Source organism: Pleurodeles waltl, chromosome 12, assembly GCF_031143425.1.
Source record: "Pleurodeles waltl isolate 20211129_DDA chromosome 12, aPleWal1.hap1.20221129, whole genome shotgun sequence".
NCBI lineage: Eukaryota > Metazoa > Chordata > Amphibia > Caudata > Salamandridae > Pleurodeles > Pleurodeles waltl.
Genome location: NC_090451.1, coordinates 558210896 through 558236264, shown reverse-complemented (window position 1 = coordinate 558236264; position 25369 = coordinate 558210896). Strand labels below are relative to the sequence as shown.

Below are 25369 nucleotides of genomic sequence, written 5' to 3'. Positions count from 1 at the left end.
TGGGGGCAGATTGGCCAATTTTAGGTCAATCTGCCCCCAAGGGGGCAGAAACCACTAGGCACCGGGGTTTTGTTTTTTGGCGCCAATGTCACGCAGGGGGAGCGACCCCGTAGGCAAGGGTCGCTCCCGGGGGGGGGGTGGGGGTTGGGGGGGCAAATTTATTTTAGGCCATTTCTGCCCCCCCGGGGGACAGATCGGCCTATTATTAGGCCGAACTGCCCCCGGGGGGGGGGGGGCAGAACACTCTAGGCACCAGGGCAATTTCTTTTTTGTGTTTTTTTTTTTTTGTTGTTTCTTTTTTTAGAGATGGGGAGCGACCCATCAGGCAAGGGTCGCTCCCCTGGGGGGGCAAATTGTATTTAGACCATTTCTGCCCCCCTGGGGGCAGATTGGCCAATTTTAGGTCAATCTGCCCCCAAGGGGGCAGAAACCACTAGGCACCGGGGATTTGTTTTTTGGCGCCAATGTCACGCAGGGGGAGCGACCCCGTAGGCAAGGGTCGCTCCCGGGGGGGGGGTGGGTGTTGGGGGGGCAAATTTATTTTAGGCCATTTCTGCCCCCGGGGGGGGGGGCAGAAACCTCTAGGCGCCAGGGGAATTTTTTTTTTTTTTCTTTTTTTTTTTCTTTGTTTTTTTTTTTTTAGAGATGGGGAGCGACCCATCAGGCAAAAGTCGCTCCCCTGGGGGACAAATTGTATTTAGCCCATTTCTGCCCCCCTTGGGGGCAGATTGGCTGAGTTTAGGTCAACCTGCCCCCAAGGGGGCAGAAACCACTAGGCACCGGGGATTTGTTTTTTGGTGCCAATGTCACGCAGGGGGAGCGACCCCGTAGGCAAGGGTCGCTCCCGGCGGGGGAGGGTGGGGGTTGGGGGGGCAAATTTATTTTAGGGCATTTCTGCCCCCCCCCCTGGGGCCGGCTGAGCTACAGGCCAAACACCACAGGTAGGCACCTTGCAAAAAACACCTCTGTTTTCTATGAAAAAATATATTGTGTCCACGTTGTGTTTTGGGCCATTTCCTTTTGTGGGCGCTAGGCCTACCCACAGAAGTGATGTACCATTTTTCTCGAGAGACTTAGGGGAACGCTGGGTGGAAGGAAATTTGTGGCTCCTCTCAGATTCCAGAACTTTCTGTCACCGAAATGAGAGGAAAAAGTGTTTTTTGGGCCAAATTTTGATGTTTGCAAAGGATTCTGGGTAACATAACCTGGTCAGAGCCCCGCAAGTCACCCCATCTTGGATTCCCCTGGGTTTCTAGTTTTCAAAAATGCACTGGTTTGCTAGGTTTCCTCAGGTGTCGGCTGAGCTACAGGCCAAAATCCACAGGTAGGCACTGCTTTTTATAAAAAAATGTGATGTGTCCACGTTGTGTTTTGGGCCCTTTCCTTTCGTAGGCGCTAGTCCTACCCACACAAGTGAGGTATCATTTTTATCGGGAGACTTGGGGGAACGCTGGGTAGAAGGAAATTTGTGGCTCCTCTCAGATTCTAGAACTTTCTGCCACAGAAATGTGAGTAACATGTGTATTTTTAGCCAAATTTTGAGGTTTGCAAAGGATTCTGGGTAACAGAACCTGGTCCGAGCCCCGCAAGTCACCCCTCCTTGGATTCCCCTAGGTCTCTAGTTTTCAGAAATGCACAGGTTTGGTAGGTTTCCCTAGGTGCCGGCTGAGCTAGAGGCCAAAATCTCCAGGTAGGCACTTCGCAAAAAACACCTCTGTTTTTTTCCAAAATTTAGGATGTGTCCACGTTGCGCTTTGGGGTGTTTCCTGTCGCCGGCGCTAGGCCTACCCACGCAAGTGAGGTATCATTTTTATCGGGAGACTTGGGGGAACGCTGGGTGGAAGGAAATTTGTAGCTCCTCTCAGATTCCAGAACTTTCTGCCACAGAAATGTGAGGGACATGTGTTTTTTTAGCCAAATTTTGAGGTTTGCAAAGGATTCTGGGTAACAGAACCTGGTCCGAGCCCCGCAAGTCACCCCTCCTTGGATTCCCCTAGGTCGCTAGTTTTCAGAAATGCACAGGTTTGGTAGGTTTCCCTAGGTGCCGGCTGAGCTAGAGGCCAAAATCTACAGGTAGGCACTTCGCAAAAAACACCTCTGTTTTTTTCCAAAATTTAGGATGTGTCCACGTTGCGCTTTGGGGTGTTTCCTGTCGCCGGCGCTAGGCCTACCCACGCAAGTGAGGTATCATTTTTATCGGGAGACTTGGGGGAACGCTGGGTAGAAGGAAATTTGTGGCTCCTCTCAGATTCCAGAACTTTCTGCCACAGAAATGTGAGTAACATGTGTATTTTTAGCCAAATTTTGAGGTTTGCAAAGGATTCTGGGTAACAGAACCTGGTCCGAGCCCCGCAAGTCACCCCTCCTTGGATTCCCCTAGGTCTCTAGTTTTCAGAAATGCACAGGTTTAGTAGGTTTCCCTAGGTGCCGGCTGAGCTAGAGGCCAAAATCTACAGGTAGGCACTTCGCAAAAAACACCTCTGTTTTTTTCCAAAATTTAGGATGTGTCCACGTTGCGCTTTGGGGTGTTTCCTGTCGCCGGCGCTAGGCCTACCCACGCAAGTGAGGTATCATTTTTATCGGGAGACTTGGGGGAACGCTGGGTGGAAGGAAATTTGTAGCTCCTCTCAGATTCCAGAACTTTCTGCCACAGAAATGTGAGGGACATGTGTTTTTTTAGCCAAATTTTGAGGTTTGCAAAGGATTCTGGGTAACAGAACCTGGTCCGAGCCACACAAGTCACCCCTCCTTGGATTCCCCTAGGTCTCTAGTTTTCAGAAATGTACAGGTTTGGTAGGTTTCCCTAGGTGGCGGCTGAGCTAGAGGCCAAAATCTCCAGGTAGTCACTTTGCTAAAAACGGCTCTGTTTTCTGTGATGTGTCCACGTTGTGTTTTGGGGCATATCCTGTCGCGGGCGCTAGGCCTACCCACACAAGTGAGGTATCATTTTTATCGGGAGACGTGGGGGAACGCTGGGTGGAAGGAAATTTGTGGCTCCTCTCAGATTCCAGAACTTTCTGCCACAGAAATGTGAGGAACATGTGTTTTTTTAGCCAAATTTTGAGATTTGCAAAGGATTCTGGGTAACAGAACCTGGTCCGAGCCCCGCAAGTCACCCCTCCTTGGATTCCCCTAGGTCTCTAGTTTTCAGAAATGCACAGGTTTGGTAGGTTTCCCTAGGTGGCGGCTGAGCTAGAGGCCAAAATCTACAGGTAGTCACTTTGCTAAAAACAGCTCTGTTTTCTGTGATATGTCCACGTTGTGTTTTGGGGCATATCCTGTCGCGGGCGCTAGGCCTACCCACACAAGTGAGGTATCATTTTTATCGGGAGACGTCGGGGAACGCTGGGTGGAAGGAAATTTGTGGCTCCTCTCAGATTCCAGAACTTTCTGCCACAGAAATGTGAGGAACATGTGTTTTTTTAGCCACATTTTGAGGTTTGCAAAGGATTCTGGGTAACAGAACCTGGTCCGAGCCCCGCAAGTCACCCCTCCTTGGATTCCCCTAGGTCTCTAGTTTTCAGAAATGCACAGGTTTGGTAGGTTTCCCTAGGTGGCGGCTGAGCTAGAGGCCAAAATCTACAGGTAGTCACTTTGCTAAAAACAGCTCTGTTTTCTGTGATATGTCCACGTTGTGTTTTGGGGCATATCCTGTCACGGGCGCTAGGCCTACCCACACAAGTGAGGTATCATTTTTATCGGGAGACGTGGGGGAACGCTGGGTGTAAGGAAATTTGTGGCTCCTCTCAGATTCCAGAACTTTCTGCCACAGAAATGTGAGGAACATGTGTTTTTTTAGCCAAATTTTGAGATTTGCAAAGGATTCTGGGTAACAGAACCTGGTCCGAGCCCCGCAAGTCACCCCTCCTTGGATTCCCCTAGGTCTCTAGTTTTCAGAAATGCACAGGTTTGGTAGGTTTCCCTAGGTGCCGGCTGAGCTAGAGGCCAAAATCTACAGGTAGGCACTTCGCAAAAAACACCTCTGTTTTTTTCCAAAATTTAGGATGTGTCCACGTTGCGCTTTGGGGTGTTTCCTGTCGCCGGCGCTAGGCCTACCCACGCAAGTGAGGTATCATTTTTATCGGGAGACTTGGGGGAACGCTGGGTAGAAGGAAATTTGTGGCTCCTCTCAGATTCCAGAACTTTCTGCCACAGAAATGTGAGGGACATGTGTTTTTTTAGCCAAATTTTGAGGTTTGCAAAGGATTCTGGGTAACAGAACCTGGTCCGAGCCCCGCAAGTCACCCCTCCTTGGATTCCCCTAGGTCGCTAGTTTTCAGAAATGCACAGGTTTGGTAGGTTTCCCTAGGTGCCGGCTGAGCTAGAGGCCAAAATCTACAGGTAGGCACTTCGCAAAAAACACCTCTGTTTTTTTCCAAAATTTAGGATGTGTCCACGTTGCGCTTTGGGGTGTTTCCTGTCGCCGGCGCTAGGCCTACCCACGCAAGTGAGGTATCATTTTTATCGGGAGACTTGGGGGAACGCTGGGTAGAAGGAAATTTGTGGCTCCTCTCAGATTCCAGAACTTTCTGCCACAGAAATGTGAGTAACATGTGTATTTTTAGCCAAATTTTGAGGTTTGCAAAGGATTCTGGGTAACAGAACCTGGTCCGAGCCCCGCAAGTCACCCCTCCTTGGATTCCCCTAGGTCTCTAGTTTTCAGAAATGCACAGGTTTAGTAGGTTTCCCTAGGTGCCGGCTGAGCTAGAGGCCAAAATCTACAGGTAGGCACTTCGCAAAAAACACCTCTGTTTTTTTCCAAAATTTAGGATGTGTCCACGTTGCGCTTTGGGGTGTTTCCTGTCGCCGGCGCTAGGCCTACCCACGCAAGTGAGGTATCATTTTTATCGGGAGACTTGGGGGAACGCTGGGTGGAAGGAAATTTGTAGCTCCTCTCAGATTCCAGAACTTTCTGCCACAGAAATGTGAGGGACATGTGTTTTTTTAGCCAAATTTTGAGGTTTGCAAAGGATTCTGGGTAACAGAACCTGGTCCGAGCCACACAAGTCACCCCTCCTTGGATTCCCCTAGGTCTCTAGTTTTCAGAAATGTACAGGTTTGGTAGGTTTCCCTAGGTGGCGGCTGAGCTAGAGGCCAAAATCTCCAGGTAGTCACTTTGCTAAAAACGGCTCTGTTTTCTGTGATGTGTCCACGTTGTGTTTTGGGGCATATCCTGTCGCGGGCGCTAGGCCTACCCACACAAGTGAGGTATCATTTTTATCGGGAGACGTGGGGGAACGCTGGGTGGAAGGAAATTTGTGGCTCCTCTCAGATTCCAGAACTTTCTGCCACAGAAATGTGAGGAACATGTGTTTTTTTAGCCAAATTTTGAGATTTGCAAAGGATTCTGGGTAACAGAACCTGGTCCGAGCCCCGCAAGTCACCCCTCCTTGGATTCCCCTAGGTCTCTAGTTTTCAGAAATGCACAGGTTTGGTAGGTTTCCCTAGGTGGCGGCTGAGCTAGAGGCCAAAATCTACAGGTAGTCACTTTGCTAAAAACAGCTCTGTTTTCTGTGATATGTCCACGTTGTGTTTTGGGGCATATCCTGTCGCGGGCGCTAGGCCTACCCACACAAGTGAGGTATCATTTTTATCGGGAGACGTCGGGGAACGCTGGGTGGAAGGAAATTTGTGGCTCCTCTCAGATTCCAGAACTTTCTGCCACAGAAATGTGAGGAACATGTGTTTTTTTAGCCACATTTTGAGGTTTGCAAAGGATTCTGGGTAACAGAACCTGGTCCGAGCCCCGCAAGTCACCCCTCCTTGGATTCCCCTAGGTCTCTAGTTTTCAGAAATGCACAGGTTTGGTAGGTTTCCCTAGGTGGCGGCTGAGCTAGAGGCCAAAATCTACAGGTAGTCACTTTGCTAAAAACAGCTCTGTTTTCTGTGATATGTCCACGTTGTGTTTTGGGGCATATCCTGTCGCGGGCGCTAGGCCTACCCACACAAGTGAGGTATCATTTTTATCGGGAGACGTGGGGGAACGCTGGGTGTAAGGAAATTTGTGGCTCCTCTCAGATTCCAGAACTTTCTGCCACAGAAATGTGAGGAACATGTGTTTTTTTAGCCAAATTTTGAGATTTGCAAAGGATTCTGGGTAACAGAACCTGGTCCGAGCCCCGCAAGTCACCCCTCCTTGGATTCCCCTAGGTCTCTAGTTTTCAGAAATGCACAGGTTTGGTAGGTTTCCCTAGGTGCCGGCTGAGCTAGAGGCCAAAATCTACAGGTAGGCACTTCGCAAAAAACACCTCTGTTTTTTTCCAAAATTTAGGATGTGTCCACGTTGCGCTTTGGGGTGTTTCCTGTCGCCGGCGCTAGGCCTACCCACGCAAGTGAGGTATCATTTTTATCGGGAGACTTGGGGGAACGCTGGGTAGAAGGAAATTTGTGGCTCCTCTCAGATTCCAGAACTTTCTGCCACAGAAATGTGAGTAACATGTGTATTTTTAGCCAAATTTTGAGGTTTGCAAAGGATTCTGGGTAACAGAACCTGGTCCGAGCCCCGCAAGTCACCCCTCCTTGGATTCCCCTAGGTCTCTAGTTTTCAGAAATGCACAGGTTTAGTAGGTTTCCCTAGGTGCCGGCTGAGCTAGAGGCCAAAATCTACAGGTAGGCACTTCGCAAAAAACACCTCTGTTTTTTTCCAAAATTTAGGATGTGTCCACGTTGCGCTTTGGGGTGTTTCCTGTCGCCGGCGCTAGGCCTACCCACGCAAGTGAGGTATCATTTTTATCGGGAGACTTGGGGGAACGCTGGGTGGAAGGAAATTTGTAGCTCCTCTCAGATTCCAGAACTTTCTGCCACAGAAATGTGAGGGACATGTGTTTTTTTAGCCAAATTTTGAGGTTTGCAAAGGATTCTGGGTAACAGAACCTGGTCCGAGCCACACAAGTCACCCCTCCTTGGATTCCCCTAGGTCTCTAGTTTTCAGAAATGTACAGGTTTGGTAGGTTTCCCTAGGTGGCGGCTGAGCTAGAGGCCAAAATCTCCAGGTAGTCACTTTGCTAAAAACGGCTCTGTTTTCTGTGATGTGTCCACGTTGTGTTTTGGGGCATATCCTGTCGCGGGCGCTAGGCCTACCCACACAAGTGAGGTATCATTTTTATCGGGAGACGTGGGGGAACGCTGGGTGGAAGGAAATTTGTGGCTCCTCTCAGATTCCAGAACTTTCTGCCACAGAAATGTGAGGAACATGTGTTTTTTTAGCCAAATTTTGAGATTTGCAAAGGATTCTGGGTAACAGAACCTGGTCCGAGCCCCGCAAGTCACCCCTCCTTGGATTCCCCTAGGTCTCTAGTTTTCAGAAATGCACAGGTTTGGTAGGTTTCCCTAGGTGGCGGCTGAGCTAGAGGCCAAAATCTACAGGTAGTCACTTTGCTAAAAACAGCTCTGTTTTCTGTGATATGTCCACGTTGTGTTTTGGGGCATATCCTGTCGCGGGCGCTAGGCCTACCCACACAAGTGAGGTATCATTTTTATCGGGAGACGTCGGGGAACGCTGGGTGGAAGGAAATTTGTGGCTCCTCTCAGATTCCAGAACTTTCTGCCACAGAAATGTGAGGAACATGTGTTTTTTTAGCCACATTTTGAGGTTTGCAAAGGATTCTGGGTAACAGAACCTGGTCCGAGCCCCGCAAGTCACCCCTCCTTGGATTCCCCTAGGTCTCTAGTTTTCAGAAATGCACAGGTTTGGTAGGTTTCCCTAGGTGGCGGCTGAGCTAGAGGCCAAAATCTACAGGTAGTCACTTTGCTAAAAACAGCTCTGTTTTCTGTGATATGTCCACGTTGTGTTTTGGGGCATATCCTGTCGCGGGCGCTAGGCCTACCCACACAAGTGAGGTATCATTTTTATCGGGAGACGTGGGGGAACGCTGGGTGTAAGGAAATTTGTGGCTCCTCTCAGATTCCAGAACTTTCTGCCACAGAAATGTGAGGAACATGTGTTTTTTTAGCCAAATTTTGAGATTTGCAAAGGATTCTGGGTAACAGAACCTGGTCCGAGCCCCGCAAGTCACCCCTCCTTGGATTCCCCTAGGTCTCTAGTTTTCAGAAATGCACAGGTTTGGTAGGTTTCCCTAGGTGGCGGCTGAGCTAGAGGCCAAAATCTACAGGTAGTCACTTTGCTAAAAACAGCTCTGTTTTCTGTGATATGTCCACGTTGTGTTTTGGGGCATATCCTGTCGCGGGCGCTAGGCCTACCCACACAAGTGAGGTATCATTTTTATCGGGAGACGTGGGGGAACGCTGGGTGGAAGGAAATTTGTGGCTCCTCTCAGATTCCAGAACTTTCTGCCACAGAAATGTGAGGAACATGTGTTTTTTTAGCCAAATTTTGAGGTTTGCAAAGGATTCTGGGTAACAGAACCTGGTCCGAGCCCCGCAAGTCACCCCTCCTTAGATTCCCCTAGGTCTCTAGTTTTCAGAAATGCACAGGTTTGGTAGGTTTCCCTAGGTGGCGGCTGAGCTAGAGGCCAAAATCTACAGGTAGTCACTTTGCTAAAAACAGCTCTGTTTTCTGTGATATGTCCACGTTGTGTTTTGGGGCATATCCTGTCGCGGGCGCTAGGCCTACCCACACAAGTGAGGTATCATGTTTATCGGGAGACGTGGGGGAACGCTGGGTGGAAGGAAATTTGTGGCTCCTCTCAGATTCCAGAACTTTCTGCCACAGAAATGTGAGGAACATGTGTTTTTTTAGCCAAATTTTGAGGTTTGCAAAGGATTCTGGGTAACAGAACCTGGTCCGAGCCACACAAGTCACCCCTCCTTGGATTCCCCTAGGTCTCTAGTTTTCAGAAATGCACAGGTTTGGTAGGTTTCCCTAGGTGGCGGCTGAGCTAGAGGCCAAAATCTACAGGTAGTCACTTTGCTAAAAACAGCTCTGTTTTCTGTGATGTGTCCACGTTGTGTTTTGGGGCATATCCTGTCGCGGGTGCTAGGCCTACCCACACAAGTGAGGTATCATTTTTATCGGGAGACGTGGGGGAACGCTGGGTGGAAGGAAATTTGTGGCTCCTCTCAGATTCCAGAACTTTCTGCCACAGAAATGTGAGGAACATGTGTTTTTTTAGCCAAATTTTGAGGTTTGCAAAGGATTCTGGGTAACAGAACCTGGTCCGAGCCCCGCAAGTCACCCCTCCTTGGATTCCCCTAGGTCTCTAGTTTTCAGAAATGCACAGGTTTGGTAGGTTTCCCTAGGTGGCGGCTGAGCTAGAGGCCAAAATCTACAGGTAGTCACTTTGCTAAAAACAGCTCTGTTTTCTGTGATATGTCCACGTTGTGTTTTGGGGCATATCCTGTCGCGGGCGCTAGGCCTACCCACACAAGTGAGGTATCATTTTTATCGGGAGACGTGGGGGAACGCTGGGTGGAAGGAAATTTGTGGCTCCTCTCAGATTCCAGAACTTTCTGCCACAGAAATGTGAGGAACATGTGTTTTTTTAGCCAAATTTTTAGATTTGCAAAGGATTCTGGGTAACAGAACCTGGTCCGAGCCCCGCAAGTCACCCCTCCTTGGATTCCCCTAGGTCTCTAGTTTTCAGAAATGCACAGGTTTGGTAGGTTTCCCTAGGTGGCGGCTGAGCTAGAGGCCAAAATCTACAGGTAGTCACTTTGCTAAAAACAGCTCTGTTTTCTGTGATATGTCCACGTTGTGTTTTGGGGCATATCCTGTCGCGGGCGCTAGGCCTACCCACACAAGTGAGGTATCATTTTTATCGGGAGACGTGGGGGAACGCTGGGTGGAAGGAAATTTGTGGCTCCTCTCAGATTCCAGAACTTTCTGCCACAGAAATGTGAGGAACATGTGTTTTTTTAGCCAAATTTTGAGGTTTGCAAAGGATTCTGGGTAACAGAACCTGGTCCGAGCCCCGCAAGTCACCCCTCCTTAGATTCCCCTAGGTCTCTAGTTTTCAGAAATGCACAGGTTTGGTAGGTTTCCCTAGGTGGCGGCTGAGCTAGAGGCCAAAATCTACAGGTAGTCACTTTGCTAAAAACAGCTCTGTTTTCTGTGATATGTCCACGTTGTGTTTTGGGGCATATCCTGTCGCGGGCGCTAGGCCTACCCACACAAGTGAGGTATCATGTTTATCGGGAGACGTGGGGGAACGCTGGGTGGAAGGAAATTTGTGGCTCCTCTCAGATTCCAGAACTTTCTGCCACAGAAATGTGAGGAACATGTGTTTTTTTAGCCAAATTTTGAGGTTTGCAAAGGATTCTGGGTAACAGAACCTGGTCCGAGCCACACAAGTCACCCCTCCTTGGATTCCCCTAGGTCTCTAGTTTTCTGAAATGCACAGGTTTGGTAGGTTTCCCTAGGTGGCGGCTGAGCTAGAGGCCAAAATCTACAGGTAGTCACTTTGCTAAAAACAGCTCTGTTTTCTGTGATGTGTCCACGTTGTGTTTTGGGGCATATCCTGTCGCGGGTGCTAGGCCTACCCACACAAGTGAGGTATCATTTTTATCGGGAGACGTGGGGGAACGCTGGGTGGAAGGAAATTTGTGGCTCCTCTCAGATTCCAGAACTTTCTGCCACAGAAATGTGAGGAACATGTGTTTTTTTAGCCAAATTTTGAGGTTTGCAAAGGATTCTGGGTAACAGAACCTGGTCCGAGCCCCGCAAGTCACCCCTCCTTGGATTCCCCTAGGTCTCTAGTTTTCAGAAATGCACAGGTTTGGTAGGTTTCCCTAGGTGGCGGCTGAGCTAGAGGCCAAAATCTACAGGTAGTCACTTTGCTAAAAACAGCTCTGTTTTCTGTGATATGTCCACGTTGTGTTTTGGGGCATATCCTGTCGCGGGCGCTAGGCCTACCCACACAAGTGAGGTATCATTTTTATCGGGAGACGTGGGGGAACGCTGGGTGGAAGGAAATTTGTGGCTCCTCTCAGATTCCAGAACTTTCTGCCACAGAAATGTGAGGAACATGTGTTTTTTTAGCCAAATTTTGAGGTTTGCAAAGGATTCTGGGTAACAGAACCTGGTCCGAGCCACACAAGTCACCCCTCCTTGGATTCCCCTAGGTCTCTAGTTTTCAGAAATGCACAGGTTTGGTAGGTTTCCCTAGGTGGCGGCTGAGCTAGAGGCCAAAATCTACAGGTAGTCACTTTGCTAAAAACAGCTCTGTTTTCTGTGATGTGTCCACGTTGTGTTTTGGGGCATATCCTGTCGCGGGTGCTAGGCCTACCCACACAAGTGAGGTACCATTTTTATCGGGAGACTTGGGGGAACATAGATTAGCAAAACAAGTACTATTGCCCCTTGTCTTTCTCTACATTTTTTCCTTCCAAATATAGGAGTGTGTGTAAAAAAGACATCTATTTGAGAAATTCCCTGTAATTCACGTGCTACTATGGTCACCCCGGAATTCAGAGATGTGCAAATAACCACTGCTCCTCAACACCTTATCTTGTGCCCTTTTTGGAAATGCAAAGGTTTTCTTGATAGCAATTTTTTACTCCTTATATTTCAGCAAATGAATTGCTGTATACCCGGTATAGAATGAAAACGCACTGCAGGGTGCAGCTCATTTATTGGCTCTGGGTTCCTCGGGTTCTTGATGAACCTACAAACCCTATATATCCCCGCAACCAGAGGAGTCCAGCAGACGTAACGGTATATTGCTTTCGATAATCTGACATTGCAGGGAAAAGTTACAGAGTAAAACGTAGAGAAAAATTGATGGTTTTTTCACCTCAATTTCAATATTTTTCTTTTCAGCTGTTATTTTCTGTAGGAAACCCTTGTAGGATCTACACAAATGACCCCTTGCTGAATTCAGAATTTTGTCTACTTTTCAGAAATGTTTAGGTTTCTGGGATCCAGCATTGGTTTCATGACCATTCCTGTCACTGACTGGAAGGAGGCTGAAAGCACAAAAAATTGCACAAATGGGGTATGCCCCAGTAAAATGCCAAAATTGTGTTGAAAAATTGGGTTTTCTGATTCAAGTCTGCCTGTTCCTGAAAGCTGGGAAGCTGCTGAGTTTAGCACCGCAAACCCTTTGTTGATGCCATTTTCAGGGGAAAAACCACAAGCCTTCTTCTGCAGCCACTTTTTCCAATTTTTTTGAAAAAAACGAAATTTTCACTGTATTTTGGCCAATTTCTTGTCCTCCTTCAGGGGAACCCACAAAGTCTGGGTACCTCTAGAATCCCTAGGATGTTGGAAAAAAAGGACGCAAATTTGGCTTGGTTAGCCTATGTGGACAAAAAGTTATGAGGGCCTAAGCGCGAACTGCCCCAAATAGGCAAAAAAAGGCCTGGCACAGGAGGGGGAAAAGGCCTGGCAGCGAAGGGGTTAATAATTGAGGTATTCATTTTTTATCTCCTTGCTGTGCATAGAGGTATGTAGATATTGTGTTAAGTCGTCAAGTCATTTTTGTTTGTATCATTTTGCTAATTTTAGTGACTATTTCTATCATATGGTTCATTGTAATTGTATGCCTAAAATTATGTGCCCCGCTTTCTGAAATTGTTCTATGATACTTTCATTCTGGTCCAATATATCCAAATATTTTATGACTTTTTCATTTATCTATTTGAATACATTTGTGTTAGGCTGTGTCTGTTAAAATATCTTAATGTAATATTGTTATTCTATTTGTTCTTTTATAGCTATTTTTGGCCTAATAAAGATATATGACCTGAGCTGAATGCTTGCAAATAGTCTACACAGTTCTTAACTTTTTGACTTCCGTTGACCCTCAATGAATCACTACTGGAATCCAGGGACCCCACCTAATCAATTTCTATGATTTCAACCGCATACAATGAACAAAAATGAAGAAACAAGTGTGCATCACATAAAAATAAATTATGAATGATTTTATTTAATTCACAAACATATATAAACATCACATTTTTAATTTAAGTAGGAGATTGGAGCATTTCAAAATGTAGTTTTATTTCCAGAACGCGGAGTAATAGGCAGGACACCAGCATATCATTTTGTCTTTTTTTGCTGCAAATGCATGTTATTTTTTTGTTGGGGTTTATAAGTGCTTCAGTTGGGTTCACCAGTTGTCCATACTAGGTTCCTTTTGCTGTACGTGTGTTGCTTCTATGAATCAAGAGATGTATAGCATCTCAACTTTTCATCCCCCAATTTCAAATTCCTTCACAATGAGCATTTTGACATTTTCAATTAGTTTTTTATAGACTTCCTTAATCTGCTAATATAATTTAGTTAACTACACAGTTCCCAACCCCCTGTGTAAGCATCACTGATCCCTAGGGGTCCGTGGACCACAACTTAAGAATCACTTTTCTAACCACTGACCGTATCTCTGGGTAGCATTCCATTGCATTGTTTTTTGCCTGGTTGCCATTCCAGACAGAGACACACCTTCTGCAAATCAGTAGAGACCTGCTCCTCATCAGAGGAGTCCATTTCAAACTGCCAGGTGAGGACACCTCAGGAAGAGAACACAAGCAACCACGGACTAGTTGCAGCCTTATTTGGCCTTCTCTGTGAGGTATAGCTTGCATCCTGTAGTACAGCGATCAAGGGGCCCACTACTGGGCATACATTTGGCCGTATGCGGGGTTGCATCAAATGCACAAAAAAGTTAAGGAGTGATGCTTGCAAATAGTCTCAAGTTTAAAACACTGCAAGGCACTCTGGGTAGCACTCCATCACATTGTTTTCTGCCTATTGTGTTATTGTAGATAGAGGCTCACCTTATGCAGATCAGTACTGACCATTCTTCTCATGGGAACAGTCCATCCCAAACTGCCAGATAATGTACTCCTACAGAAAGGAACACAAGTATATCCAAGCAGTTGTTGGCCTTATTAAGCCTTGTCAGTTAAGTATAGCTTGAATCCTGTGGCACAGCTAGCAAGACCTAGAACCTCATCTTGGCAAACATTCCGTAATCTATTGATGCCTATCTACATATTTTTGGAACATGCACCCTTGAAGAATAAAATAGTTTTATCAATGTTGATAGATGTTCTCCCTTGCAGTGTTGAAAAGGCATGAAGACGGACGAGACACTTGCTACTTGGAAAGCCTCATTCTAACCTAATAGCACCACATTTTTTCCAAGGCATGTTAGCTAACATACTCTATCACCACCATGTTAAGTGAGAGCCTGTGCAGCTCTGACCACTCTTCTTATTGTGTAACAGTGAAATAGTCTGTCGTGCCAGGTTAGAGAGGTTATATCACTGACCTGGAGATTGGACTCCACATCTGCCCATGGTCTCTCTTGCAACCCTGCTGGACAGGGTAAGATTTGGGTTTGTACCAAATGTGAGCTAAGCAGTCAGTTCACCCCAGCTTGACAGTTAACCAGCTGGTGCTCACAGAGCCTGCAGCTCCATGCTATCAGCACAACTTCCCCAGAGTGGTTCTGCCTAATGGACCTCAGGAGAACTTATCCTGAACTCAGAGCTCATACCATTGCTCAGCATTCAAACAGTCTGTAGAAATCAGCCTGAAACATTAAATAGAGCAACTAGCGGCCCAAACGTTTCTATATAGATCACAAAGAATAGTAATTAACTGCTCACCAACAACTAAGAAAGAGTCCATCCACTGAGGTTGTGCATAGTCTCTGGGTTTTGGAGAGATGGTTAAATGTTAAAGTACATATGATGAAGTTTCTCCAAGGTTACTGGGAGTTTTATTGTCTAGTGAACTTTTACAGTGTGACACTGGTATTTGTAGTAACATCTGAGAAAACATAAACCTCATCCCAGGTCCTGCAAATCTTTGGGTGAAATTGTGTGTGCCGAAACTTTTTTGCTCCATGAAAAGGCTTTTTCATGTTACCATTTAATCCTGTCTTTACACTGTGGTCCACTAATTCTACTGTGATGGACATAAGCTCAACTGGAGCTGAATGGGTTATTTGTTTTCCAGCTCAAGCCATCCACCCATAACTAAAACTGAGGAAAAATCAAGTGTTTATGAAGTTGAAAACAACAGGAATTATAAAGTTTCTATAAAGTTGCATGCATCTTCCATTTTCTGTGGTGTGATTGAACGTTTGTTGGCATATGATGGGAAAATTGCAAGACCGTAGCATGGATGTGATTTTCATTTTTAAGAAAAAAATGTAGCTCACAATAACTTGGTGATCTTTAAGATTTAAAATGATCAATTGCTAATTATTGATGACTGTTTTGTTATGTTTTTATAGGGTCCAAAGACTGTCAACTTGTTACATGGTCCCGAGATCAGACATTGCGAATTTGGCGTGTGGATCCCCAGTTGCAAAGGGTATGTTAATCCTTTGGGAATATTCTGTTATCAGGGGCTGTACATACCACACATGTTGCAAGTAAAACAATAGTGGTGTTCAACAAAGTCAGGCACTCATGTTTAGTGGTTCACAAAACAGCCATGGTAGAACATGCTGAAATCAGTGATACCTAAACTGATCAACTGAAAGGCTTAAACAGACCCAAATTGCAATAACGCTGTCGTAGACAGCTGTAGCAACAGAGAAACACAACTATTTTGACTGTGGAATTCATTGTAGTGACAATGAGGCCGTGCAGAGTTTGGTGAACAAACAAGTGTAAGGTTGTGGTTTAAAATTATACCATTATTGCAATTTCAGTAATACTTTTGTTATTAGCACTAGTGCTGGATATAATGTAAGGTGTATGGAACACTCTTGATTAACAACTTATTGCTGAAACAATTGAAGGGAGAGGTCTACTGCTTTTGAGAATCTAGTACTAAATGAAATAAGAGGTTCTGATCTAATGACAATATGACACAGTGGCATAACATTAGCCTCTGCGGCTCCCGCATTGAGGGGGTTTGGGGGAGTGCCCAACCTACAGGGTCACCCTCAGCCCAGTAAACTGACTGGGTCTGGGAGGTGTTAGGTGGTGGGGCGAGGGGGCCCTCAATGTACTTTACAGGGGGGGGGGGCTCAAGTTTCATTACTCCACTGATATGACATGCCTTTTGCATGCCTTTCCACAAAAAACTTGTTGGTGCAAAAGAAGGCTACAGCGGGTAGTGATTGAGTCGTTTTGCATTTAAAATTCCCTTTCAAAATAAACTTTCATAAGTAAAGCATAGATCACATGCCTGTGGGCCATACTACAGCAGGAGAAATATTTGTTTTTCTGAGGATAGGTAAATAGAAAACAAACTGAGGACCTCTTCTGAAACTTGTTTCTGTCAGTGTACAGACATGAGACAGATTTCCGTCGTGGCTCGCACACAACTTCAGAGTTTGCTTTGGAGATTTTGAATCCCAGACTTGAGTGTGGTTTACCTTTGGTCAGTGCTGTTCTCCATGAACCTTCCATTGAGTGAGAGGTATAAGCTGGGATAAAGTTGTTCTTGGTGAACTCATACCTTGCTTTTAGCTTCAAGGCTTCTCATTATGACTGCTACAAGTGGAACACTACTGTTATTGTTACTGATGAAAAGATTGTCCTCTGAAAGTTGAGATTGCTTGCTCTAGGGTAATCAAGTTCTTTCAGTAGGAGAATATGTTTTGAAATGAAGGAGGAATGCTTGGCCTGTGTAGTGGATATTATGTGTTAAGCTAAGAAACTTGCATAATGTTTAAGATTGGCCTATGGGCACTGCTAGGTTGTGTTCCTGCTGTTGTTTTAGAATTTATTCACCTTAGTGATTAAGTAATTGTCCCTATTATTTGACTTTACCATGTTTAATGGTAGAAACACTGTAGTTTCGGTCTGATACCATGCTTAAGATACAGCCTGATATTGGAAAGGTAAATCCTTCATGTAGTAAGTAACTTATTTTGATTCATAATTCAGGGGAGATGGTGGAAATCAGATAGGGTGGGAGCTTAAAACACCTTCTTGCACTGGATTGTGCTGGCCCCAATATTTTTTGCTGGTGTCAGACATCTGTGAAATTTAGCCCTGCAACCCATGGTAAAGTGCTGATTCCCCCCTTTAAACATGGTTTAATTGACATAGTCCTAATTGTTATGTTTAATTTATATGTAAGTCCGTGGTATGTAGTGCAAAATATACCCAATGCCTGCCAGGTAAATGTCACTAGTGCACTGCAACACCTACTGCACCATCCATTACAGTGTTAAACATGTCTTCAAGCCTACCATTGTAGCATCACTGTGGCAGTTTCACATTGCAATTCAAACTGTCATCATACGCCCCATTTTGACAGGTCAAGCGCCCTTTTAAATATTAATAAGTAACCCCTGCATAGACCTTGTTGACCACAAGGCAAGGGGTTTGGTGTTTAAATGTAGGACATGTAGACATGTAATGTTAATGTGTCCTTACAGTTACTATCACCCAAAAGCTACCCTGTGAGAGGCCTAGCTATCACATATAGAAAACCATAGTTCAGTTAAACACCTTAATACTGTATCTCGGTAATATACCCAGCTAGAAAAATAATTAAACAACTTTTTAAAATAGTTATCAATTCATTTCAATTGGTGAAGTCACCTTTATAGTAACTATTAAAGAAAAGTAACTTTTATAAAGTTACTTTTTCCCTGTCTGAAGTTCCTAAGATGCTAAATATGCATTTGCTCTCCCACTTTTGCCTGCCAGTAATTAGAATTTGAAAAGCTGAGAAAAAGTTGTGAAGTGCTTACCAGAGCAAAAAATAGGCCGACATGAATAGGCAGAGATGACTTCTCTGATCCTGACAGTATATTTAGGGGGGATATGAGCATCCTTTTTGATTGTTCACCAAATATGAGAGAAAGGGGACATGAAAGTGCAGGGGGAACGCCCCTTTTATCAATGTATAACGTAAAAAATATGACTGCTCCAATTGGGGAAACCTCCTTTTTGATTCCCTCATCAAGGATTACCACTATTGAGGTTAATTCCTGTTCTCAAGTGGCCAAAATGGGGTCATTTCTGTTTATGGAAGTAGAAGCCTCACACACCTAATAGTGTCATGCTTCATCCTTGGCTTCTACTCCTCACCCTGGTAGGAACACTGGCACCAGGGTAGACTCGAATACCTGTCTCTTCTGAGCAGAAGGGAGTTCTTGATAAGTGATTACTAGATAAAAAGACCAGAATCCAGTCATAAAAATACCTTGTGCATTACCCCTGGCATTTTGCCTTTATTGGTAGGGAAATGGATATTGTTAAAATCAACAGGAGATGAAATTACGGTAATTATGTTTTGTGTCACCTATACAAGTCAAAATGTTTCTGCCCATTTCTACAAGCCACTACAGATCTCGGGCATTCATCAGGGCCAAGGATCCCTACCAACATAACTCTCTAAATATACCCTACAACCCATTGTGCAGGGAACTGCATGCATAAGGTCCTACCTTAGTCAAGGTTAATGTTTCAAAGCACCTGTAGGGATCTATCACACAGAAGTTTACACCTATCCAGCCCTTCATTATAAAAAAAAAAACCACTTAAAACTGTGCGAACACACATGATAATACACACTTCACTACAAACTGTAGTGATATGTAGCACAATTCATGCATTACCCCTTGAAATTCAAAAGGGCTTATCATACACCGCTAGGGAATACACAGAGGACACTTTTCCTACTTAGGATCCAAAATCCATTCTTACCCTAAATTTGACGGCCTCTCAAACAACTGTCTTCCCAGCTAGAGGCAAGCAGCCTCCTGAGTGACTTTCAGTTTGGTTTCAAACTCTTTCAGGGAAACAATCAAGTCCCACACTGTGCACTGATTTTACTGAATCTTCAAGTCACCTTCAACAGCATAAACAATTTTCTACATAGCCTTACATCAGAGGAACTGTATTAGCATGGTTTATCAGATTCTTGCAAAGCTGCTGCCCGTAAGTCAAGCTGGGCCTATACCTCTCCAGTAAGGTACCATCAGCTGAACCATTCCCCAAGGCCTCTGTGTTGTCAATAATACTGTTCATCATTTTACATGGCCCCCTTTGCTTTTTTTTTTTCCCCCAAAAAATCTGTTTATTATTTTCAGCATACTGTAACATTTTGACTTACATCAACACTAGGGTAACAAATTTGTGCAGGTACTAGTCGATTGTATAAGCACATCAAGAGAAAGTAGGCATCGAAACAGTTGACAGCTAGACCTCCAATAGGAGTACTCAACTACACTCTGCCAGAACTTACATAGATCAGGATTAATTGGCATATGAATTCAAAAGAAAAAGTCTATACACTGGAATAGAGTCTGGAAACCCATGGATAACTTGAAGGACGATAAATACCCCAGTGTCCCATTAATCCGCACACGAAGATCAATGTATTCGTACAGAATTATGCTTGCAGATGTTTATCTTAAGCAAACCACAGATAACAAGAAGAACATGAACAAACTTTGGAGTACTATTCCTGCAGTCAGCAGACTTTTATTAAAGCGTGTCGCCATGTGTGCGGGAACCTCTCTGTTCTATCCATTCGTACCAATATAGGACGCGAACACATGCAAACCACAGACACCTGCTACCTAGATAGAACCCAGCCACACCCCCAAAACCGAGGCTGAACCGGCTACCCAAGCTCCGGCACCCTCCTCCTCGCACTCCAGCATCTGGAGCAGGTGCGCACCCACCTCGACTGTTAGACTAATCCCTCCACATCCGAGCCCTGTCCCGAATCTCATAAGCTTGCCATCATCGCTTCCCAGCTGTCTGATAACGGATACTTGCGTAGCCCTAGCGCATCCTCCCTTCTTAACTCCACTCCCTCCGCACTTGCCCAAACCTCAAATTAATATTTCCAGGCCTGCTCGGCCAGTGGGTCGGCAGACTTCCACCTGCGGGTTATCAGCCGCTTAGCCGTTATCAAGCCTAGATCCAGAAATCTCGCAGCAGCTCTATGCCGCATGCCCCTGGGAAAGAGGCCCAGCACACAAACCTCCCAGGTGAACGGAACCGAGCGCGACGAGCACTCCGATAAGCATCCTACCACCGCCCTCCAGAAGCGGTGCAAAGATGGACAGGACCATATCATGTGAATCATGTGTGCATCAATGTAGGAACAACGGGGGCAAGCTGCATCGCGACGAGCAAAATATCTGTTCACTCGGGCTGGAGTGAGGTATGCCCTATGAATGATATAGAATTGGATCAAGCGAAATCTGGAGTTACGGGGTACATTACGTGGCTGGAGAGAGCAGAGTTCCATTGTGCATCTGTGAATGAGGTGGTCGCATTCCCGTCCCAGGCCACACGCAGTGTATCGCACTCTAGGGTTATGTGAATGCGCAATGCGTCAGTGAACCATCTAATCAGGTGTCATCCTTGCCCCATCACCTGTATGTACTGTACCAACAGATGCGTGGGAGGAGCAGTTGACAAGTCGCCCCACTTAGATGCTAAAGACCTCAACAGTGAATTATATAACAGAAACTGTCCTGCAGGTCGGCCCGAATCCCTGAACCAGTACGTTGAACAAGATCAGCTTACCATCATCATAGAGGTCGCCCAGCATATACAGCTGTGCCGCATGCCACGCACGCAGCTCGGGACCTGATGTAACCCTGGGGCCACGGGGAGTACCCAGTAACGCCATGGCTGGGGCAAATGGGACTATCCCCCCGGTAAGGCGCAGGGACCTACGATAACAGCTATAAGCCACCTTAAGGAATATCTGTCCCGGCAACGCCACACGTGTGAGTGGGTGAAATAAATGCGACACTTGCATGAGGGACCAAGGGCCCTCTGTGGTCGCCGTGTCTGTGAGGTGAAGGCCCGCCAGCCATTTGGACACCCACTGGATTTGAGAGGCCAAGTAGTAGTGCTCCAGATTAGGGACCGACGGGCCGCCCCTCTCCAGTGGCAAATACAATTTTCTCAGCGCAACTCTGCAGCATCCCCCATTCCAAATAAATTCCCTCAGCGTAGGCTCCAGGCTCCTGAAGAAACTGGGGGTGATATACTGCTGGAGGTTAGAAAAGTAATATAATAGGCGTGATAAGACTATCATTTTTAGCAGCGCTATCCTTCCTGCCACCGACAGCTGCAGCGTCTGCCAGAAAGCCATCTGGGATTTGATAGAGAATACCATTCTCTTAAGGTTCCCATCAATTAGGTCTCCCTCACGGTGGTAAATACTGATGCCTAAGTATCTGAATGTGTGGGATTGCCAAGGAACAGTACTCCCGGAGAGACAAAGCTCTGGGTTCGAAAGCGCGGGGTCAAAAGGCAAGAGGTGTGATTTAGACCAATTAACCTTGAGGCCAGATAACAAGGCAAACTGTTGCAGCAGGGTCCCAACCTCCGAGGGGATTCACAAAATATCCCTAAAATACAACAAAAGGTCATCAGCATACAGCGATGCCATGTGCAGGCCATCTCCCAGGGCAATACCCCAACCAGAACCCCTGTCACGCAGAACCGCCGCCAATGGCTCCATGGCAAGAGAAAACAGCAATGGGGAAAGAGGGCAACCTTGCCTTGTACCTCTGCATACATTGACTGACTCTGATATAATGCCCCTCATCTTGACCTGGACCTGAGGATTAGTGTAGAGCAGCTTAACCATACGAATGAAGAGGGGCCCAATGCCAAACCGTTGTAAGACCCTGAAAAGGTAAGGCCATTCTAAGGAATCAAAGGCCTTCTCCAGGTCCAGGACAAGACATCCTGCCCGTGGCCAGTCCCGTCTCGCGTAGTGCATGACACGGAACAGCCGCCTGATGTTGTGTGACGTATCTCTCGCCGGTACAAACCCATTTTGATCCTGGTGCACCAGGCCCGGCATTATAGGCACTAGTCGCATTGCCAGGGTTTTGGCCAGTATTTTATAATCCGTGTTGAGCCTTGCCAACGGTCGGCATGAGCCCAACTCTGCCGGATCTTTGCCAGGCTTGGGAAGGGACACAAGCATCGCCTCCCTCTGTGATGCGTCAAATATCCCCTCTGTACCACCTCCTCATAGACACGGAGCAGCTTGGGTGCAAGGATTGAAGTAAATGCCTTGTAAAAGTCAGCCGGCAGACCATCCGGACCCGCCGTCTTGCCAGATGCCAGCTCACGTATACTGGCCTGTATCTCAGCAAGGTCAAGAGGCTCCTCCAGCGCACTCCTCTGGGCAGCTGTCAGACATGGGAGTTCCACCCCAGAGAGAAACTCGACGTAGGACCGTTCAGAGGAAGCCACAGCTGAGGCGTACAGTGTCTTGTAATGCTGCGTGAACGCAGAGTGTATTTCCCCAGGTGTATGTAGCAGATGACCAGACTCTGAGCGAACCTCCATAATTGGGCCGTGGTCGCGATCGCCTCTAATCAACCAGGCCAGAAGTCTACCCGACTTGTCTGCTGATGCGTGCGTTCTCGCCGAGTGAGCAGCGTAATTCAAGCGACGGAGCCGTTCAAGTAGGGATAAGCGTTCATCGCGGGCCCAGGATAACAAAGCCTCCACTGCGTGGTTTCGAGCAGCCTCTCTCTCGGGGCGCAGCGAGATCATGCTCGATCGAGCGGCGCAAATTCCACTGGGTCCCCATACAGTGACCACGGATGAAGACCTTAGAGGCATCCCATATCCACCAGGAGCTCAGGTCTGAGTTTCCAGGTAGGGACAGCTGAAGGGGACACATCCTAGCCCAAACGCACTGTAGGTTATGGTCTGAGTGCGTGCATCCCAGATAGTCTGCGTCCACAACCGCAGAGGTCAAATTTTGCGTGCAGAGTATTCTATTGAGTCGCACATGCAGGGAGTGCAGAACAGAATAGTACGAGTAAACTCTGTCTGCAGCATTCCGCTGCCGCCATATATCTATCAGGTGCCAGTGTTGGGTTCAAGTGACCAGCCCACGCGCAGCTGCCACAGTAGGTGATGTAGGCAGTGGGGGGGAAGGAACGATCTAAGTCAGTATCTTACACACTGTTGAAGTCCCCTCCCAGTAACCAGGGGTATTTGCTCCAACCCGATAATTGATGGGACAGAGTGTGCCGGAAGGAAGTCTGATCTACATTTTGGGCGTATATAGAGCCTAGCACTATGGCCCGACACGCAAGCCGCCCACGGACCAGGGCGAATCTCCCTTGCGCATCTATGTGCGGTCCTCTGCTACAAAGGGGACACCCAGTTTAATCCAGATCAGGGCTCCCCTAGCATAAGTGGAGTGGCCTGTTGCATATAATTGCCCCATCTAGCGCCGCTGCAAGCGAGGGAGCTCTCAGAGCACCAAATGGGTCTCCTGCAAAAAGGCGAGGGGGACTGAGTGCTTTTTAAGATATGAATATATGGAGTACCTGCGCCTAGGCCTGTGTATGCCGCGCACATTCCAAGTGATCGCAATATATGGATTCATGGCGGCATCAGCTCAATGTGCCTGTATTCTGCCCTTCCCGCCCTTAAGCCTAATACTGCGCGCACAATGGCGGGTTCCCAGCACTCGGTCAGCCATCTCGTGTATAGCCTCCAACATAACCAGAACAAAACCAATACCATCAGAGCATCTGAACAACCGGTTCCCGCCCAAACCCAACTATTTTTACATTCAACAAAATAATCACACATGCTAATTCTCCGATAGTAGGCGAGTGGGGTAGGCCAGATCACACAAAAAAGTAAGCGCGCACTAAGCCAGTCATCCCGGCTAGAGTGGATAACAGAGTGGGGGGAGCCAGCGGCGAGCTGCACTTTTAAACAGTGGTCTGAGACAATTACAATACCAGTGAAAGCTGCACAGTCTACCCACAAAGTATCTCATGCCTGGCAGTCGCGCCCTCAGTCGGCACATATTGAGTAGCATGTCATCTCTGTAGACCAGGCGCCCCATTTACATCAAGCAAAAAGTTACATCATTTCTGGGCCATTCAAATAGGCCCCTGCAGGGCCTAGAAAAGATCGTCCTCTTTGCCAGGGGTCACCGATTCCGGCGGAGAAGCACTGGTAGCCGCCGCCGCCGCCGACTGCAGTGCCCGTGCCGCTCCTGTATGAGCTGTTCCAGGTCAGGAGCGTGTGTCACAGCCTCAGCGATCACACAGCCCCCTCTACGGCCACGCCTCACCCAGTTGCACCTGCTCTTCGACACAGGCGGGTTCCTCTCCATCTCGCGGCCCGAAACGCGGCCCATCGACTCCAGCCATACCCACGCGCTTCTGGCGTGGTAAAGAAGTGAGATTTGTTCTCAGCTATGATGCAGAGCTTGGTTGGGAATATGAGAGAGTACTCCAGGTGCAGCACCCGAAGTCTACGCTTCAAGGCCCGATCTCTTTGCACCGCCAAAGTATAGTCCGGAAACAGCATTATTTGCGCATCGTCCACCCGAGGCGGCGGGGAGGATCTCACAGTTTTGAGAATAATATCTTGGTCCGCGTAGTGGAGCAAGCGAATTATAAAGGGACAAGGGCCGCTACCTGGAGGTCTTGGTCGTGTGGGGATTCGATGAGCCCGCTCCACCGAAAAAAATGGGATCAGTGTACCATCTGGCACTAGCCCCCTAGGCCAGCTCTCACAGTAGGCCACCGCATCCCGGCCCTCCACACCTTCCGGTAATCCAACCACCCGTATGTTATTTCGCCTGGTACGGCCTTCCGCATCTTCAACACGGTGCTCCAATTCTCCTATACGTGTCAGTGCATCCCCAATTTTGGCCTCCAAGCGAGATGTCGCCGGAGTCAGCTCAGCCACTTGTGCCTCTATCATACCTGTCTTGTCGGCCAGGCTGCGGTGGTCAGCGTGTAGCAGGACAAGGTCACTGGCCATCTTGTTGATCTTGGCTTCCAGAGATGTGCGAGCCAGCTCCAGTGAGTCGCCGATGCGCTCCACCGCAGCCAGCACAGCATCCAGCTTTTGGCTGTCCTGCGCTGCGGCGTCCTGTGACCTCCCAGCTCCAGTGCCAGAGCGAAGGCGGCCCGTCCCCGCCATGACCAAAGTCTATGTGGACTCCAACTGGCGCCACTCCACTCACCGGCCGACACGCCACCAGTGTTGTTAGGCAAGAGTCCACCGGGGCACCCAACCAGAGCAGGAGGTCCAGGAGGGCAGTGCAACAATTGAGGCAGTCGTGCGCCAGACCGGGCCCTCCAAGTCAGCCCAAGGCCCCTCTCAGTCAGGCAATTCGGTGGCGTGATCTCTCAGCATTGTAAGCCGGTGGGGACCGATTCCCCGCCATCAGCTCCGAAAACCGGCAGCAAGTCCGCCTTTAAATCACTTCAGGTTTCCTTTGGACCAGCCCCTCACCAGCTCACCGAAAGGCCAGGCCCGCTTGCTTGCGCCCCCAGAACGGCGCCGCGCAGGAGTACGAGCAGCCCAACCAACAACCGTCCTGAAGCCTTCCTCCTTCTGCCCGCATCCGGGCCGCAGATCGCCAACTCCAGGCCCCAGATGCATCAGGTAGACTTCCCAGTCCGGGGCAGACAGCGCAATCCAGCGTCCGGCACTCCCCTCCAGCACCGTAGTGCCCTGTCCGGGAGTCCGGCCCCAACCGCCACGTGCCTCTAAGCTCCCCAGGCTCCGC

At 47.6% G+C, this 25369-nt stretch overlaps 1 protein-coding gene across 3 annotated transcripts in view; it reads left to right on the top strand.

Annotated features, from left to right (window-relative positions):
* WDR59 (WD repeat domain 59) overlaps positions 1 to 25369 on the top strand; it is an 813082-nt gene that overhangs the window by 229056 nt on the left and 558657 nt on the right. For all 3 annotated transcript variants that reach the window (XR_011199955.1, XM_069217643.1, XM_069217642.1), the window contains exon 11: positions 15147 to 15226. Coding sequence is in view for 2 of the 3 variants with exons in the window: in XM_069217643.1 (XP_069073744.1) it covers positions 15147 to 15226 (80 nt within the window). In the remaining variant the exon portion in view is untranslated. The remainder of the gene's footprint in view (positions 1 to 15146; positions 15227 to 25369) is intronic.